The sequence below is a fragment of the Atractosteus spatula genome, chromosome 13, assembly GCF_055471065.1.
Source record: "Atractosteus spatula isolate fAtrSpa1 chromosome 13, fAtrSpa1.hap1, whole genome shotgun sequence".
NCBI classification, from domain to species: Eukaryota; Metazoa; Chordata; class Actinopteri; order Semionotiformes; family Lepisosteidae; genus Atractosteus; species Atractosteus spatula.
This window is the reverse complement of record NC_142718.1, coordinates 22010649-22028784: the sequence shown is the minus strand read 5'-3', so window position 1 is coordinate 22028784 and position 18136 is coordinate 22010649. Positions and strand designations below refer to the sequence as shown.

The window sequence follows — 18136 nt, the reverse complement described above, 5'->3', positions numbered from 1 at the left end:
AATATTCATTTTATAGTATCACCCTCTGAGTAACAATGGAATATGGCCAATTAAAGCATAGATATAATCAAGAAGATGTACAACCCTGAATGCATACTTATGACTGTATTAGATCAACAATGTGCCACAATGTCAACAATGGAAACTCCACTTTCCACCAACCAAAACTATTGATATACTTTCCTTCCACATGTCTAAAGAGTGTAATACAGGCTGCTAAACATGTTTATAAATATTAAGAAAAAAATAAGTGAAGATTCAAACACTGTTGTGGTACAGTATACAAGTTATTTTATTTTAAAATGCATTAGGGAAAGTCAAATACTGGAAGCTTGGTGTATGCAAGTTCTCTAAACCAAAGAGCTGTACTGCAGATCATACCACTCAAACTTTTTACCATGACATTTCTTCATTTACTCAGCTTTATGAAGGCATTGGTTAGGAAAAAAAACAGTGATGACATGAATATATCTTTCCAGATGAACCCTGAATACGAGTACTGGTCACATTTGATAAAAATAAAAATATTGGTTAGGACAAGACTGAACTGCAATACTCTAGTGATCAAAATATGAACTAAAATAAATAGTTCAGCTTGAATACTTAAAAGAAATTTACGCCTCTTTAACAATTACGGATTACTTACACACGTTTGACTTACAGTGACTCTTGTTTTATTTTCAACAAATACATTCTAACCAGATTGTTTGTGCAACTTTCACAAAATAAAGCTCTGCAGGAATCTACTGCCTTTAGGAGCTCAATTACAGATTTGCTGAGGACATCCAAAGAAAAGGCTAATGCTTACAACAGTCTACTTTCCAAAAGTAGACAAGCCATCTCATCAAGAGTTCGCTTGTTATAGACTTTAAAACTAGTCATTAAAATTTAAATGAAGAAAAACAACAAACTGCACACAAAGAGAAGGCAAAAGCAAGCCCTAAAGTTTAATGAAACCCGCACTAAGGTGACCAACTTAAAAGCTTAAGCACATTGACAAGTTAACTACCAAAAATATTGCACCACTTTCTTGTAACTGTATGAATATACGATTTCAGACAAAAAAAAGATGGAGAGCGAACACTTTTCTCCCAATAAACATGAATAATTATAAATCTTGTTTTAATAGTACTTTTCAGATAGAGGAAACAGTAGCATAGTATCTATCAGTGGTAATAAGGTTTAAGTAGTGAAAACCTGGGATATTTCATTAACCTTATGCAACGATCAAAACCTTTACCACTTCCATAATCCTAGCAGTACCCCATTATTAAACACAGGTGAGGTAATCCAGGATAGATCACAGAAACACTTCAAAAATACACTGTGTTATAGTTGCTTCCTTGACGGTCCATGACAAACTGTAAGCAACGATTTCACAGCACTGAAAGTAATCTTGCTGCGGTAATGTTGGCAAGTGTCATTTTTTTTTAAAAGTGCTTCAGAGAGGGAAGTTGGATGGTGGTCAGTAGTACTGGAAAGTTTTTCTGCTTTTCTCATTATTAAATAACTCCATCCCCTTTGGTATTAAAGGGTTTATCAAATTCACCGTTGGCTTCTCAGAGGGGCTGCAGGACAGACCTTCCCATTTCATTATTCCCATTGGACTTCTCAGCTTCCACAAGCTCCTCAAATATATCCCTGCAATAAGATATTTATTTTATTTTGTAAAAGGTCTTAAGAAATAAGTACAAGTGAGATTTGAATGGTCCTACTGTAGCAAGGTACATCAACAATTAGGTTTCTTTTTGCAACTTTGTACAGCAGCATAAGTAGTTTTATTTGGTATTAACCAAACTTTAAATTAATATAAAAAAATTAGCTTTAGGATGTATATAACTTACAATCTGTGAGAACTATATAATACAAATCTTATATATAATAACTTTTTACAAATTGTTTCAATGGTGATTATGAACTATGATTAAGTTGCAGTTTTTTTAAGAAGGTTTATGGAGAAATGTACAGTTGTGGAACACTGTTGAAGGAAATCACTACTCCTTGCCTTTGACAAAGTATGGAATTACGAGCTTGTTCTAGTACAAGCTAGTTTGATCTATTATGATGTGTAAAACAGAAACAAATAGGAAACTGAATCATAAAATATACATTGTAAGACTATTGTTACATGTAAATTGTTTGTGTTTAATCTTATTTTTCAGGATGGTAGAGAAAACCAAATCAATAACATTCAGATTCTATAAAGGATAAAACAGTCTCACACTGAACCTACATACCTATTACAACAACAATATTACAACTATATTTAACATAAGCTTTATATATAAAAAACTTAATTAACCTACAGTAAATCACACAAAACATGAAGCGGATATTTTTATAGCAGTAGTACCCCTAAAGCTAAAAGGAATACATGATCTTACTTGTGCATGTAGAAGAATATGTATCCACTTCTATCTCGGTCTCTCTGCACTGCAGTCTCTTGTGTCCGAGAGACATCAAGGTCATTGTAAGTCAGCCAGCACTGCTTCTTAATGTCATAAACATCACTGATGTAGTGCCCTAAGGAGAGGGAAGCGAGACATTGTGCATTGAGTTTGTTACAACTTAGTTCATGGTGCATCCTTAATTTCCAGTTGTACAAGTGTGACACGGCAATCTTAAACAACTACATTATGTAAAATGAAATTAAAAATTCCACTGTTTATTCAAGTATTCTTTACCTGATGATGAACTGCTGCCAATATGACTGACCACACTGACAAGTCTGAAAGAATGGGGGAGCTCACCACTCTGTAAAAAGATACACAGCATTAATTAATGGTATCGATACCAATAATAAGTCAGTACATGGTTCCTTGTAAGAAAAGTCATATACAACCCTCACCTCAGCATTTCTCTTCAGGTCCTCAGCTTCAGTTTCGCTATACTCCATATCCAAGACATCCTCATTTCCAGAATCCTCATCAGAGCACAGGCATTCTGGTAAAGAATTGTTGAATTCTGAAAAATAAGACAGATCAGAGTGAAATGGAAGGATAAATATGTAAATCGCCTATTGAAAAGCAGTCAACTTTAGCAAGTAAGGTTTCAGTGTCCACTCAGTATTATGTAAAAAACAATGTTTTATAAGACAATAATACAGTGCTACCCAGTTACAACATGTTTGTACAAAATTAGAAGGGTTTTATTTTACATTATAATAGGTAATGCAAACTAGTACATATTGTGCTCTCATGAATCACACAAACAGCTTAACTGTGAAGAAGAAAATTTTGACAGTTTACAGGGTGCTGAATATTAGAAATCTGCTCAACCAGTATAAAGTTTGCTTTTTCTTTAACAGTGAACTACAAATAAAGGCATCCAAGGACATTCATACGCATGATAATTTCATATTTTTATAAGTAATAATTGTTACTTTTCAAAATGTACTTCAAGTATAAAGTTTCTGCAATTAGTCTAATAGGCCTGCATCTATAAAATATTTAAGTGTATTCAAACATTCAATAGAAATATTCAATTATATCTGAATAATCAGAACACTACACATTTTATTGACAAAATGGTTTTGGAGTCCTGGAACGGAAATAAGGCATCGACTCAAATATTCTTCATTACACATGTTGGTGCTGTAGCTACAATTAATAAGAAACTGAAAGCACATTTCTTTAACATTGTTCCAGACACAAAAGACACACTCCTAAAGCCTTCACAGTACAAATGTACAAAGTACAAAGGAGCCCTTTTACAATAATCATAATTTGCAGTACATAAAGCCCAGCATGTCTACTGTACATGGTCTGAGCTTAAGCTTGGTCTTTTCTTTGAGAATATTTCTAGGAGAGGAGAAAAGCTGTTTAAAAGATGCTGATATTGCTGGTATGCTCAGGGTAAACCCTTGTTATGAAGGAAATTGCATATCATTGAAATTCCAACAGCGTAATGGGACCTGTTTCCACAAGAGAGGACAGTTTCTTCTTAAATATTATAGTATGTCGCTCCTTATGTTCCTTATGCAGAACATCTTGCAAAGATTGTCTTCTTCCTAACTTGTGAGTAATCAATTGCTGAGTCCTGGTGATACGAAACACTGAATTTACTGAGATTTTTTAAAAGTGGTAACCAACCAATAATTTATTTATTTTTCAGCAGTAATCTTTAAATTGTCCTTAATCCAAAAAACAAATAATTTAATAATGTCATAGGAGGGAGAGGTATATTTTAACTTCCTGCAATCCTGCTGCACCATGGCACTGTAAGTCAAGAACACTTTAAAGCTCACACATTTTAGATAATTATGGCGGTTTAATTCAAATGAACTAATCCTTTATCTTAAAAACTGAGTGTTACACACTATTTTGTGTACAGTGAAAATATACATTAAATTTCAAGAAAACAAGTTTTTATAGTAATTCATAACATCATAACGTCACAAGGTTAAAGTACCAGTGGGTACATTATTATGCATATAAGAGCTATGCATGAACTATTTTTCCATTTATAAAAACATGCAATAATACATTTATCATGATCAGCAGGCTTTATTTAATCACATATAGAAACCTGCCTAATGGCTGCCTCTTAAAGCACCACAGCCATCCTATGCTTGCTTTAAAACTGTGCAGACCTCTGCAGAGACATGCACTCACCTGACAATCCAGCAGAAACAAGAAAACAAAAGCTAATTCACAATCTTTAGCTAAGTGCTGTTTTATTTCTTTTGGAGATTATGTTAAGAAAATGACCATCGGTGCAACGTAGCTTTTACAACACATATGATTTGAGTTTGACCTTTTCTTACTCTGTCCCCCACACGCAGTTTCGTTTGAACCCAAAAAAGTGTTTTGCCATCTGTCATGCTTCATAATGGATATCCAGAATACCTGAGTAAAATTGCATGGTGTGGGAAATGGCAATCGTGCCCTTACTATGTACTATACACTAAAATGGTCAGCATTGTACTAATAATTACAGGCTGAATGGGAAACAGCTTCTTAACGTTCCTGGCAGAAGAAAAGGTTTATAGCTTTCATCCTTTCCTACCTTGCAGACTCAGCTCAGTAGCTCTTTTAAGGTCATCATCCTCTTTCATTTCCCGAGCTTCCTGCCAAGATGCGCAAAAAATGTTCCACGTCATTTTGAGCAGGCATGAGAAAGAATTAACTCATAAAATCCCTTTTAAAAGCAGAGATCATGTATTTAAAAGCCCACATACGTGTTCTTGCAAGCTCTGAGCCAGAGCCTGCTGCAGCTCCTGCTCCTCCCGCTCCTGATCCAGACTATACTGCTGCACCCAGTCCAACTCTCCTTGAGCTTCCTCAGGGGTCTGATTCTCCTTGTTCTCATCTAGGTCCTTTGTCAGATCCAAAGAATCTAAGACATCTGTGCATGAAAGGAAACAGCCTTTGCAACAGATCAATCATACAAAATGACTGCTGAACTTATATGGCACACGATGCGCTACATTTATTAAATGGAAATAAAAATAATTTTAGTAATATAGCTTAATATACACTCTAACCTAACTTAGAGGTCAAAGTTTAACACAAATTCTGTTTACTACACTGTAAAAAATATACTTCAAAAATTCAACAATAGCATCACAATATATCATAATTCAGTATTCAAGGTCACTTAGAAAGTCAGCCTTGAAAAAATTCAAATGGCTCCTGTAACGGCCAATTGATGGTTGTTAAAAAAGCTGGATCTAGTACGTCTAATGCTTTAGGAAACATTACCCGAAGATGCAGGTCTATCAGAGTCAAATAGATCGGTGTGCTGCGCCAGGTCCTGCCCATCACCCTCCCCAAAGCCTGTATCGGGGCTGCTAGTTGGCTCATCTTCAGGGGATCCCGAACGCATATTTTCTTGACGGCTCATCTCCAGCACAGCTGCTAACATTTCCTCATCATTCATCCCGTCATAGCCAGGCAGAGGATGCTCCATCTGGGGTCTCCGCGTGAGCTATGACAATGTATAGAAACCCACGAAATATTTTTCATTTTGAAATTAAAAAAAATTAAATAGTGTGGCCACTGTTTTGTGCAGAAAATGGTAAGCTCAAATTTGGTCACTATTTTTATAAGGGTTCTTAATGTAATGCTGTTCCTATGTATGCTATAGTATGTATTATAAGCATTTTAAGTTCAAGCAACACCTCACCTTCTCTGTCCTATCTTCTTCCTGAGGAGACTCACTCAGCCTGCGACTGCGACTGACAATTTTCCTGGTTAACTCCTCTTCACTGTCAGAATCCAAGATAGTCATAGTAGAACTGCCTGGTTTAAGGGAACCTTTCCTGCAAAAGAGGTTGTTAACTTAAGACTGTTGACAAGCAAAAGGCACCAAACAATCTGCAGCATATCAAAACATAATTAGCTTCTCTATAAGCTTTTGAATATTTACCGTAATGCTGGTATAGTTGAGTTTACAGACTGAGAAGCCTTTAGTGTCCGAGACCTGGATAAACATTAGAATGCATTAGATTAGATAACACAGCAAGATTTGAGTTGTCCGCAGTTTGAGTGACAAAGATTAAAAAAAATAAATTGGAGTATTGTAAAAATCCTTTAATAATAATAAATTTGGTGTGAAATATTATTTCACTGCCCCTATAAAATAATACTATAACAAATGGACAAATCTTCCATCCATTAATGAAACAAATTAATGTCTTAAACTGGAACTGCAGCTATTGGTCAAATACATCTTTTAAGCATTTTAAAATATACTACACCATTTTAAACTTTAGTCTCAAAAAAGAAATATTAATAGTAACAGTAACATGATGATTAATATTAATAATACATTTTCATGACTTACGCTGCTGAATTTGCGTTCCAGCCAAGACTTAAGGGCGGTCGTGTAGAATCAGTGCAATGTGAGAGCAAAGTGAGGTATTTGGGGATCAAGACCTGCTGACCCAGCTTGCTGTTGAGTGACAGTTGAGCATTGTAACTGTATCTTTTTAAATGAAGGATCAACACCCTGTAAAGGGACATAAAGAACTGTTATCCAACCTTTAGCAGACTGCGATTTCATCTTCTTTCAAAATATATTTTTCTCAATATCTTCCTCCTCTTCCCTCTCCTTACTCGGGATAATATAATAACAATGATCACAAACAACTTATGAAAATGTTAAAAGTAAATGTAAAATGTAACTTTGGTATTAGTCAGCTTTATAGAGAAGAGTTTACAGATCCCATACTACAAACACATTGGTACTTCACAAACCATTCTAAGCAAGTGTCTCCTGAACAAAATACACCATCTAACATAAAACTGACATTTTTATTGCCTGCAGCAGTTCTTGCCTTCTATTTGATGTACATCTAATCATTTGGCTCAACAACCGATAGCAAAAAAGATATTAGAAAGGCCAAGGGAGAGATGAAAAAGAGTCCAATATCCTATGGAGGCTAAAATAAAATAGCAAAAGAACCATAAAAAGTGAAGTAAAAGGCATCCAGACAAATAGGAAACTTCTAGACAGGGCACGGGTGCCAAACAGCTGTTTTACCCAAGCTTTTACCCAAGGCCACTGAAGTATCCATCTAAAACAGGAGTAAGAATCAAATAAACACTACCCTTCCCAGCATATGAAGGCTCCACAAATAGAGCTCTGTAAAATGTAATATGTTTTTTAGATGCACAGAACCTACCTGGGCAGTTTGCTAAATTTATGCATAACTGTTGCAGATTTCCCGCTGCATTTCTCACAGGAATATTCTATCTCCTCCACCTAGATAAAAGCAAAGAATACACAACAGTTTTAAAAATGCAGATTTACCCATTTTAACACCACTTGTTTAAATAAAATGTACATTGTCATTATTATATGAATGGCAGAGATTTCAGTATTGTTCCACATAACATGATACTAAAATCTTTAAGTGCCTTTCCAGGTACAGATATATTGTATGAAGCATAAGGTAGTGTTGTAAGATTTGACTGTAATCAAGTATGCGTCACATTTTTTATTGATTTACAGCCCAGATATCTTTGAGAGCACCAACCCTGAAGAAGAGATCTAAGGAGTCCTGAATGGACCGCAAAGGAAGCGTTTTCTTTCTCCTTGGCAAGTCAATAGACAGGTCATTAAACTGCTCCCGTTTTGTGACAATCTCTCCACAACTAAAACAAAAACAGTAAAAAAATCAGCATTAGTAAAATACAAATTGTTTTTAGAGGTCAGCACAAGGTCAACAAAAATGCATTAATGGCATGAACTGAAAAAAAATATCTACTGGTCTTGCAAACTAAAAAAAAGGGTTTCAAAGATCATACATCTTTAACCCAGTCCTTCAAAGTGAATACTCAATTTTATAACTCTGCTCACCCTTTACAAGTGATAGTGTGCTGCACTTCAAACTCCATATTAACCACAACTGGACAGGTGTAAATTCGTGAAGATGTTGCTTCTTCTCCTGGCCTTGCTCCCTGGGGGTCCTCCCAAGACTGAGGCTCATTTTTCCAGGTTTTGTTAACTTTTTCCACATCCTCTTTGAGCTGGTCTAGGCACTGACTGAGAAATTCATGGGCATCCTGTGCAGAAATGATCCGTCTTTATGTTTAAGCAGTCTAACTTTCATTAGAACAATCACTACAGACCTGACTACATCCTCAATAGAGGCTATGTCTAATACATATACAAAATTAATCTAGCTATTTTTCTACTGCTCCCAGTCATATCAAATATTCCACAGCATCTAACTGGAAAAGTTGAATTAATCAATAAATACAGCTTAAACAATACATGTAACAGAAACAGTTTTTTCCACCCCACAGACTATTAGAACATTAAACCCATGGTGTTGGTAGGGCAGCACATGATGCAGTGAACCAGGTAAAAAACAGTATATCACCAATGGTTCCTTAATTCATGGAAGCTTAGTCTTATTTGCTAGAGGAACATGTGCATTAAAATAAATACAGTCTTATTGCTGAAAAAATATCAACTTTGCTGAATCTGTTTCAGTAATTAGTTTCCTGTCATTAACAGAAATACAAATAAAATCTTTAGAAATAAAGAGAAACAAACACATGTAATAGTTTTCATTCTCACATTTTGCATGTATCCAGAGAACCGTTCTGCAGTGGTAGAGATGGAACTCTTAACTTTCTTCAGCAGATCCTTCTTAACCTCAGGACTACAAATGTCTTTCTTTGCCAGCAGATGAGCAAAACGCCTTCCAGAAGCAAGGCAAAACAAACGTGGAATTAAATAATGATTGATAGTACAATTCATGACACTAAACAACACAAGTGGCTTTGTCAGACACAAGACCAACCAATTCTATCGGAAAAAAATTAAACCACACAGCAAAATGTATGAATCCTAGAATAATTTTAAAGAGAACAGGAATTAAAGTATTTTATATTGTATAAAAGGAACTCAAATATAAAATCTTTATTCAAGTTTACGCTTTCTTTCAGACAAAACTGAAATACAAGAAATATATATGGCCTCATTAAAAATCAGCATTAGTAAAATACAAATGTGTTTTTAAGCTCAGCACAAGGTCAACAAAAATACATTAATGGCACAAATTGAAAAAAAAAATCAGAATTCAGAATTAGTCATTTAAAGAGTTTTCCAAAGTTTGCAACCTATGGAAAGCATAGAATAACTTTTAAAGTAGTTTAGCTGTATCTGAACTTTTGTTGTGCTGGAATTCCGTGTGTTTGTTAATACTGTACCTCAGAAGTGCATTAATGGGAACTTTTTTCCATGGAATTCCCTGCTTTAGCAGGTCATTGGAGAACGACTGCAGACTGAAGAGGGACTGTAGTATAGCATTCATGTAACAAGTATTTCCCAAGTTGGAGAAACTAAAAAGCATGAAAGTTGAAACCTTATCAATCAAGGAAAACCACTGAACATCACACAAAAATGAACAATGTATCTACTTCTGTTCTTCCTTTGCTTGACAGTCTCAAATGAGATCATATATTGCATCAGTTATGTTTTATTTTTAAACATTTGTTGTGGAACCAAATAAAAGCCATACAGAAAACATTCAAATAAACTGACAATACTCACCACTATCCTACATCCTACATGTTTAAAAACACTGCAAACCAGGTTTCTGTCTTAGAAAACCATGATTTTTTTCTGAATTTTACTGATGACAAACCAAGCAGAGAATTTGGCTGTTCATATGATGTTTTGTACTCAAAATACAGACATAGGTTATCAATTCATTTCCTTACCCCTGTAATTGAGGCTGGGTCTGGGTGAGAAAAGACAGCCTTGGCTTGTTCCAACCTGTATAATCCTGACTGGGCCGAACTTTTTTCAAGGGAGTTGAGTGACTGGGAAATAACAGGCTCCTTTTTGATGAAGGTGACTGACTTGTACTGCTTGGTCTATGTGAAAAACAGACAATTAAATATACTTTATTCTGTGAACTACCTTACAAAGCTTAACAGGATGAATGTATCTCAGACTAGCAAAGCGCCAGAAGTGCAGGGCTGCACCAGTAACTACAGACTCTTGCCAGCAAGTTTGATACCTTTATATTTCAAAAGAATGGACCAAGATGTCTAAGAATGACCTCTGACTGCAACAATCCTGGTGCAGTAAGAAAGGTCTGCATCTTACTGACATCTTAACTTGTTAACAATTCTGATGTCAGGAAGTTCCAAATATATTACGTTTATCAGTTCTTCACATACACAAATATTATTTCTACATTAAATAGAAATCTCTTTCTTTAAATTTACCTGTCTAGGAAAGGATTTCCCTGCGAGTAGTCTTTAGTCACAGATCTGCTACTGTAGAAAGACGAAGGCTGTAGTGGTGCAGGACCTTCAAAGAACAAAAAAGAGAAACATGAAAGAGTGGTATAATACTCTGCAGCATTTGAAATTCATTAAATATAGGTATTCTAGGCATAACCTTGACCTCAGCCAGGCAACAGGTTATGACCGATACAAAGTTTAACCAAATGTTTAATTGTAGGTGTCTCAGCAGAATGCCTTGGTCCATAATTTACTGCTAACACAATTAACAAACTATGACATGGAAAATGTGCCCATCGTTAGCTAGCGCAGCGTTATCTTGAGAGACAGGATGTATATTAAGAAACTTTTGTATATTATAGAAACTTTCTGGTCTGCACTTTGCCTAACTTTTCCTTCTCCTAAAATACAGGATGGCAGAAATTCTTTTATCTAATTGTTCCAGAGCACAAAACACATTCTGTTCTCAACGATAGTATTACAGCAAGCCTGGGTCATGTCATGGTCACTCGTGATTTTGACGCGTATTCCCCAAGTGGTGGCACAGAACTGGCTGAGCACGAGCCAGGGTAGGATGGGATTAATTGGCAACTCTTGGTTACTGGCAACACAGTGAGCCATGTGGCTTCCTGGGCAATTGCAGGCTTGAGATGCACCTTTCCTCCAATCAGAGCTCAGCTTCCTGCACACAGCTGAGGAGCTGGTGACTTGTCAAATTGTTTAAGTACCTAAACACCAAGTGCATAAATCAACCGTTCAAAGAAGAAAATCTTGTGTGAAGCACTTCAGTTATTTCATATACTAAACACTAAATGTGGGACAAAACCTAATTGTTTTTTTTATTTAGAAAGTTACTATCACGTAATAAGTAATGATAAGCCAGTAAGTGAAAAACCCATACCTGAGTTTCTGTTCTCCTCAGTCTGCTTTTGACTGAGCTTCTCTTTGCAGCTCATCAGAAATTTGCGAGCAGGATCTGAAGTTGCCTTGTTATTGCTAAAAGAAAGAAATACTTCATGTAAGTAAAATTAATTCTGATAAACAAATGACCACTTCCACTGAAATATGCTTAATAAAATCCTCAATGAAAGAAGCACTTTCTAGGCATTTCCTATTTACCTTTATTGTAGCAATTCAACTAAATGTCATTCCAGCAACAGAAATGGAGTCTACAGTCCCAACTCACTCGCGCATCATGCCTTTACAGCTACTTCCAGACAAACACTGGGAATAACAACTCTTTTCAACAAACACAATGTTCGTCTAGGATATTAAATTTTAGGCAGACAGTTAATCGTATGGCATAGACACAAGATCACTCAGTTTAATCCACAAATGCACCACCTCTGAAACGAGGACGAACCAAAGAAACTCAGACCTGGACGAGTCATTTTCTTTGGGGTAGTCCTCATTCAGGTCGCTCTCAGGAGTCAGCAGCCTCTTCCTCTTCTCACTTCTGGAAACAGAGGGAAGCATTGTGAGCAGGGGCACGTCAGAGCAGCCAGGCAGTGAAAGGGTTGCCTGAACTGTTCCGATTATATCTTTACCACGAATGTGGGATCTCTCAATCTGAATGGCCTGTACCTGCTTTCCAAATGTCCACTCCGAACTGGTGTAGCGGCCACCCGGCTTGGGCTGCCCAGGGGTTTCCGGACGCTGTTCTCTTCTCTGTTCTCCAAACTCGCGCGCCTAGGAGGTGTCTAACCAAGGAGAGGCAACAGACAGCGTTTCACTTTTTTTAGAACCTTGGCATTTGTTTCAAAACTGTCTTTAGAAATTTGAAATGCAAAAATAAACATTAGAGATACAAGGGTATCAAAGAAACAAACCTGTCGCTTTCAACAATCATACAAAGATTACTTTTAAAGTATGGGCAACTTAAATCTGGCACAAAAAAAATCCATCACTCAGTACCCTGGAAATACGTGTTCTAGATAATGCTTGAAATTGGACAATAAAGAATTTAGCAGTGTAGACTTTTGCGTTTAGATTGGAAAGAAAATATGAACAGAAAATACAAAAAACAATTAACTTGTCTTGTATGTCCAATCTTCGCAAAATACAAGGAAAAAAAATATTTTTGATCAAATGTAGAATGCAACTCAGGGCTGAGCTCCATCAGCAGAAGATACTTCTGCCTATATTTCTCCGGCTTGTTTTACTCAAGCCTGTTCTCCCAATGTTTCAATGAAAAGCAGTCTTTGATCTCTACCTGTCTTTCTGTGCTGGGTAGGTGTTGGCTAGAGTCATTCTGTATTGACCGGTTTCCAAGTATACTGCCAAAGCTTACAGTTCCCTGTGATGGCTTTAAAACTAGAATTAAAAAACAAATATTCGAGTTAAACACAACTTAAGATATACCCAAGCTAAAGCTTCAGAACTCTATTTTGGCAATTTGTTCTGCATTTATTGTGATGTTAGAAGTAGGATGTGGAGCCGTCATCATTTTTATGATAAACAAAGGCCACAAATAATTTTTTATAAGAAGCCTGAAATCCTTTATATCCTTGTTAATTGTATACAAGCCTCACAACTCATCATGTTTGCTTTCTTTATTATATTACCCCATGAAAACAAAATGTAACCAGAATTAGATCTCATATGCAATACATATTGTTATTAGGGAAGATATGTACTGTACCTGTCTGTTTTCCCTGCTTCAGTTTCTCCAGGTAATCCCTGAATTTTTGGGCCAATAACAAGGGCACTTTATCAATGATTAGGCTACTTGAGTCCTTCAACACCACCTGGATGCGGCACTGATTCTGTTTAGGCCCCAGTGACACAGTCTTCACATTCTGGTTTAGCTGTATTGCAACAAAAAAAAAAGTGCCATTTTAAAATTCATTTGTCTATTCCATCTCCCACCAATCCCCGAGTACAAGTGTCCTTCCTACTACACTTTATAAAATTCAGAATATTATACATAAAAAATATGTAGAAATACCTTAAAATATTTTTGCCACTTGTTTTAGTCTAAATGCTTTTTCTTTTTTAATTATTACTCATTTAAACACTATTTATTTTGATATTAAACACCCTCCAGAGATGTTTCTATCCCCACTGAAAAGGAACACAAGTCAACACACATCAGAATAAGTTACAGACTGGATAATGTGTTTTGCTTACAACAGTTCTAAAAATGTTATACAGAAACCACAACTGCATTGCAGTGAGCAAAGTCATATTGATCATAAATAACTGAATTCTAGAAAATACGAGTGTCATGTTTATTCACAACTGTTTTAAATTAAATCAGAACACAGAAAATCTACAAAACCAGTGTTTTTTAGAAACAAAAAGCCACCAGAACTATACAGTGACTTCTGAAGGTTCCCCATGTCCTTGAAACATAAAGGATGTAACACACCTCTCAGTGGAGCTCTCTGAAGACTATCCATTGACCTCCTAAAAACAGGGGATGGCAATGAAAGAAGCAACATACAGCTGAATCTATCACTTTTCAATGTTGTGCCCATTATTAAGAACATCAAGGCTACTGGTACAGTGGTAACTCCGTTAGGAGGAGGACACAAGCATATCTTGCCATCACTACATACTGAAACGTGTTTCAGGAGGCTCAGAAATCTAAAGACGACAACTGGAGATCTCCAACCCAAACTGGCATCTTTGGGATACAAAGTATAGACAACTGACATTCAATGTTGTCTGATGTAATGAAAGTTAAAGATTAAATAAAACTTAAGACTTGTGCATGCTCATTAGCAGTCTGTTTGGTATAAAAAAGGTAAAGCTCACACACTGAGAGAACAGTATACATCCAAACCAGCAAAGGAATGGTTAACAGCACACAAAGTAAATGTTCTTAACTGGCCATCTATATCACCAGACACCAAACCAATATAACATTTGTGGTTTGAACTATAGAAGGCAGTTCACACAAAAAAAACAATCATCTTAAGGACCTGGAACAATTCTGCCCGGAGGAGTGCTCAGAAATCTTCTATAAGAAGTACCAGAACTATACAGCACACTGCAGGAGGTGTCAGTGTAATCTATGCCAGAGGAGGATTAAAAAAATACTAACTACGGGAATGTGAATAAAGGTGATCCTTGTACTTCCGGAACTTGATTATGACAAATATGACTTTGCTTTGTGCAATGCTAATAAGATTAAAGTATGTATTACAGCTTTCCATTAAATGATGTATTTTGCTCCTATTTCATCTAGAATTTGGATAAATCTGGAAGGTCCTGTATAACCATATATATGTACAGTTTAGTACTGTCATATGCTAACATTGCTTAAAGAACAGGCAAAACAGTACAATTTAGGAAAACAGTACAAATTTACCATCTGTTTTCTTCAACCTCACTCCTAACAGAGGTAGGGTGAAACACATGAAGCTCTTTTGATCCGAAAGACAAGTAAACTGTACCTGAAATATTTTGGGGACTCCTCCACTGTTGAACCTCACAAAGAGGTTGACTTTGTTGTCCTTTTCGTGGATCTCAAAGCTTCCTTCCTTCCACTTGGTGGTACCCAGTTGCAGGCTGTTGATCCGTACGCTGCCTAACAGTTTTGGCACAGTGGCTGCCATGACTTGAAGCACAACAGACACTGGGTCACTGGATCTTCAAGTGACACCTGGGCCAATGGACAGCCCAATGTAAAACCTGAACATTTAACAGAAGGTTTCCAGTTAGACATTTTTGAGGACAGATACTTTTCTTGTGTTAATTCATACTAGTATTTTTTTTTTACTCTTAAATTCATTATGGATCTAAACACCATTTTTCATGGGAAGCACAAACATTACATAATTGCCTAAAAACAGCTGGTTCACAACATCCTTGTCCCTGTTCAGTATTAAAACACCAATAGCTAAACATTTCTTGGGGTTATGATCAAAATGACAGGTGGTGTATCTCCAGTCTATACAAAGAATGAAGCAATACACCAGACTAGTGACAAATCAAAATAATAACGTTTTGGGATGAATCTAATTGCCATGACGGAAGGACTTCGCCAAGGTAACATCCAAAGATGCAGCTGAGGCACATGAAAATTCTACAGATAAAATCGCAGCCTTTTTTGCCTTCGTTTTGATCAATGATGGCTTAAAATATTTTCGAAACCTCTGCTCAATAACTATTATCAGAACATGTGCTGATGTCCAAATACTTCATGTCTTGGGAGGCAGGAGAGTATGACACATCCCACCAAAACTGCAAGCACTGCGGATAAACGTAGTAATTACGAATATGCAGTAACTGTTGAACATTATTTAACAGATACAGCGCACCTTTCGGGGGAAGCGGATTCAAAACAGTGCATTGAAACACTTTTGACTTAACACGGGGAAGCTGAAGTCCACTGATCTTTGTGTGAGACGCGCTTATTTTCACACTCTTTCAGAACCATCACTTTTAAACGATACAGCATGGAATCTAAGCACCAGACCATTGCGACTAGCAAAACAAAATCTAACACACAAAAGAATGCAATCAGTAAAGTATGCTAAGCGTATCTTACTACACCAGATCTTTAAACAATTGAGGATACCATAGATGGGACCCGTGCTATTGCAGAAATCAAACAGCTTTCAAATACAGTCAACAAACTACTGTCCTCTGCTGTTAAGTGTCTGAGAAAATCACGGGGAGCTGCCCACAACAGACTGCAAAGACACACGTGCACAGAGGCCAATAGCGAATACAATTAATTCCAGAATACAGATCAGGAATCACAAATACTGAATTAAAACAGATGCGCACGCAAATCGTGCTACTTCGCTGTATTTTGAACTGCGAAGATTTCCAAGTGTTACTTTTTTTTTTGTCCGGGAAATGGCACTTTTCTCGAAGTTCGTGAAGCGCAATCACAGCGACAAGATTGAGAACAAACAGCACGAAATTCAACGGCGACAAAAAAAAAAATAGACACGAGAGTGAAAAGCTGGTTTCAAAGAGGCGATGCATTTTTACAAGAAAACACGAACAGCCCTGGACTTGCACGACAGTCCCCATCTTCTCAGACCCCATACATCGCCACTTTCTCCGGCAACATTTATTTAGAACGGAACTGCCCCCAGGTTTCGGGAGATTCCGTTTTCTGGAACGTCGTCGTGGGCAGGGATAACGAAAACCGGCAATCACATTAAAGGCCGGGATAATGACAGCCACTGTCAGTAATTTGAATAACCAGAAGAGGAGGAACGCAGGACTCCGGCAATTACAACAAATAATGTCTTACGTGCAAAAGAAAGCGTTCGGTTTCCACGCTTTCCTATATTTTGCGTATACTCCCCTCTCGTCTCCTACGGGCTGATAGCCGTGTGGCCGGCCTCCGGTAGCAACTATGTTGTTATCGTTGACAGTCGGTCCAAAACGCAGCCCCACCGGTGTGGATGATGGCGGGAACGTGAAAATCAACAACGGAAACCCGGCGCGAGAACACGCGCTGTGGTATCGCGCGACAGAGTGGCATGGCGAGAAGCTGCGCAGTACCTTGGTTTTCTTCCTGTACTGTAGTTTACAGGGGTCAAGGGGTTGGTTACTTTTAAACCTATAAATATTCTTACCTGCCTATATATATAAAACTATAAATATTCTTACCTATATAAAATGTGGAAACATTTTTTTCTTTTAATGGAGCATAGACTTGAGCGCACATAGATAATTTTGCAACCCCCATAATCCCTTAATATTGTGGTGTGATTTAAGGGAAAAACTAAACGTTTTCAAAAGTTTTCTTGCTTCTGGCTGGGGAATTCTCTTTAAAGAAGTATGTCTCCATGAGGACCCCTAATATAATTTAGAAATACATTAGTGTTAATAATTAATATTTTAAAAAGCACTGTGGGACAATAAATACATTACAATAAACTAGTTTGTTTTGGGGTCTAGACAGGGGGTCCGGGGCTGAAAGATTGCTATTTGTAAAAGACTGCTAACATATTTCATTTTTTTCTTATTATTATTACATACAACAAAATTAACAGTGCAGAGCGGGTGAAAACACAGGTAATTCTTAGTGTAGGAATAAAGCCTACTGAAATACATAACTTAGTATGCTCTATAGGTTTAATTAAAAACTTAAGCTTTTGAAGGAGTGGAAGCCATTCAGCTCCTCTACATTGTTGGGCAGTTAATAGCAAATCGATCCAAGCATCTCATCAAACCATTTGTCAAAAGAAGCTCTTATAATTAAATAATCTTACGGAATGTAAGCCATGTCTAGATTTTTTTATATCAGGAAAAATAATTTAATAAAATATTGGCCAACCCTTGTGCAATATATGTCAGGGACTTGTGCAATACATTTATATTTATATTCAGTTATGTAACCCAAATATTGGCAACGCAAAGTTGAGAGGTCACGCAGAATCAAATTATATCTCTATAATTTGTTTTCGATTTTATTTAATATTTTGTTAAAAGCCTAAAATTATACGAATGTAGCA

General features: G+C 36.6%; 1 protein-coding gene across 1 annotated transcript; it reads right to left on the bottom strand.

Moving 5' to 3' along the window:
- Window positions 1-270: 270 nt before the first annotated feature.
- On the bottom strand, window positions 271-17060 carry usp37 (ubiquitin specific peptidase 37). Its single transcript, XM_088931309.1, has 24 exons — window positions 16927-17060; window positions 15110-15347; window positions 13351-13516; window positions 12922-13022; window positions 12294-12409; window positions 12088-12165; window positions 11611-11705; window positions 10692-10776; window positions 10179-10334; window positions 9666-9797; window positions 9031-9154; window positions 8305-8510; window positions 7982-8099; window positions 7628-7707; window positions 6787-6951; window positions 6370-6423; window positions 6127-6262; window positions 5703-5928; window positions 5180-5346; window positions 5008-5068; window positions 2849-2964; window positions 2685-2754; window positions 2385-2523; window positions 271-1641 (listed from the first exon to the last, which is right to left on the bottom strand). Exons 2-24 carry the CDS (start codon window positions 15269-15271, stop codon window positions 1560-1562), a joined length of 2835 nt encoding a protein of 944 aa, XP_088787435.1. The 5' UTR covers window positions 15272-15347; window positions 16927-17060; the 3' UTR covers window positions 271-1559.
- Between the last annotated feature and the right edge of the window lie 1076 nt (window positions 17061-18136).

Excerpts from the sequence above, each read along its gene's own strand:
- usp37 (XM_088931309.1), bottom strand. The coding sequence starts at position 15,271 with ATGGCAGCCACTGTGCCAAAACTGTTAGGCAGCGTACGGATCAACAGC. Across the intron at positions 6,263-6,369 it reads TCAACTATACCAGCATTACG|GAAAGGTTCCCTTAAACCAG; the intron begins GTAAATATTCAA and ends CCTCTTTTGCAG. Across the intron at positions 5,929-6,126 it reads AAGAAGATAGGACAGAGAAG|CTCACGCGGAGACCCCAGAT; the intron begins GTGAGGTGTTGC and ends ACATTGTCATAG.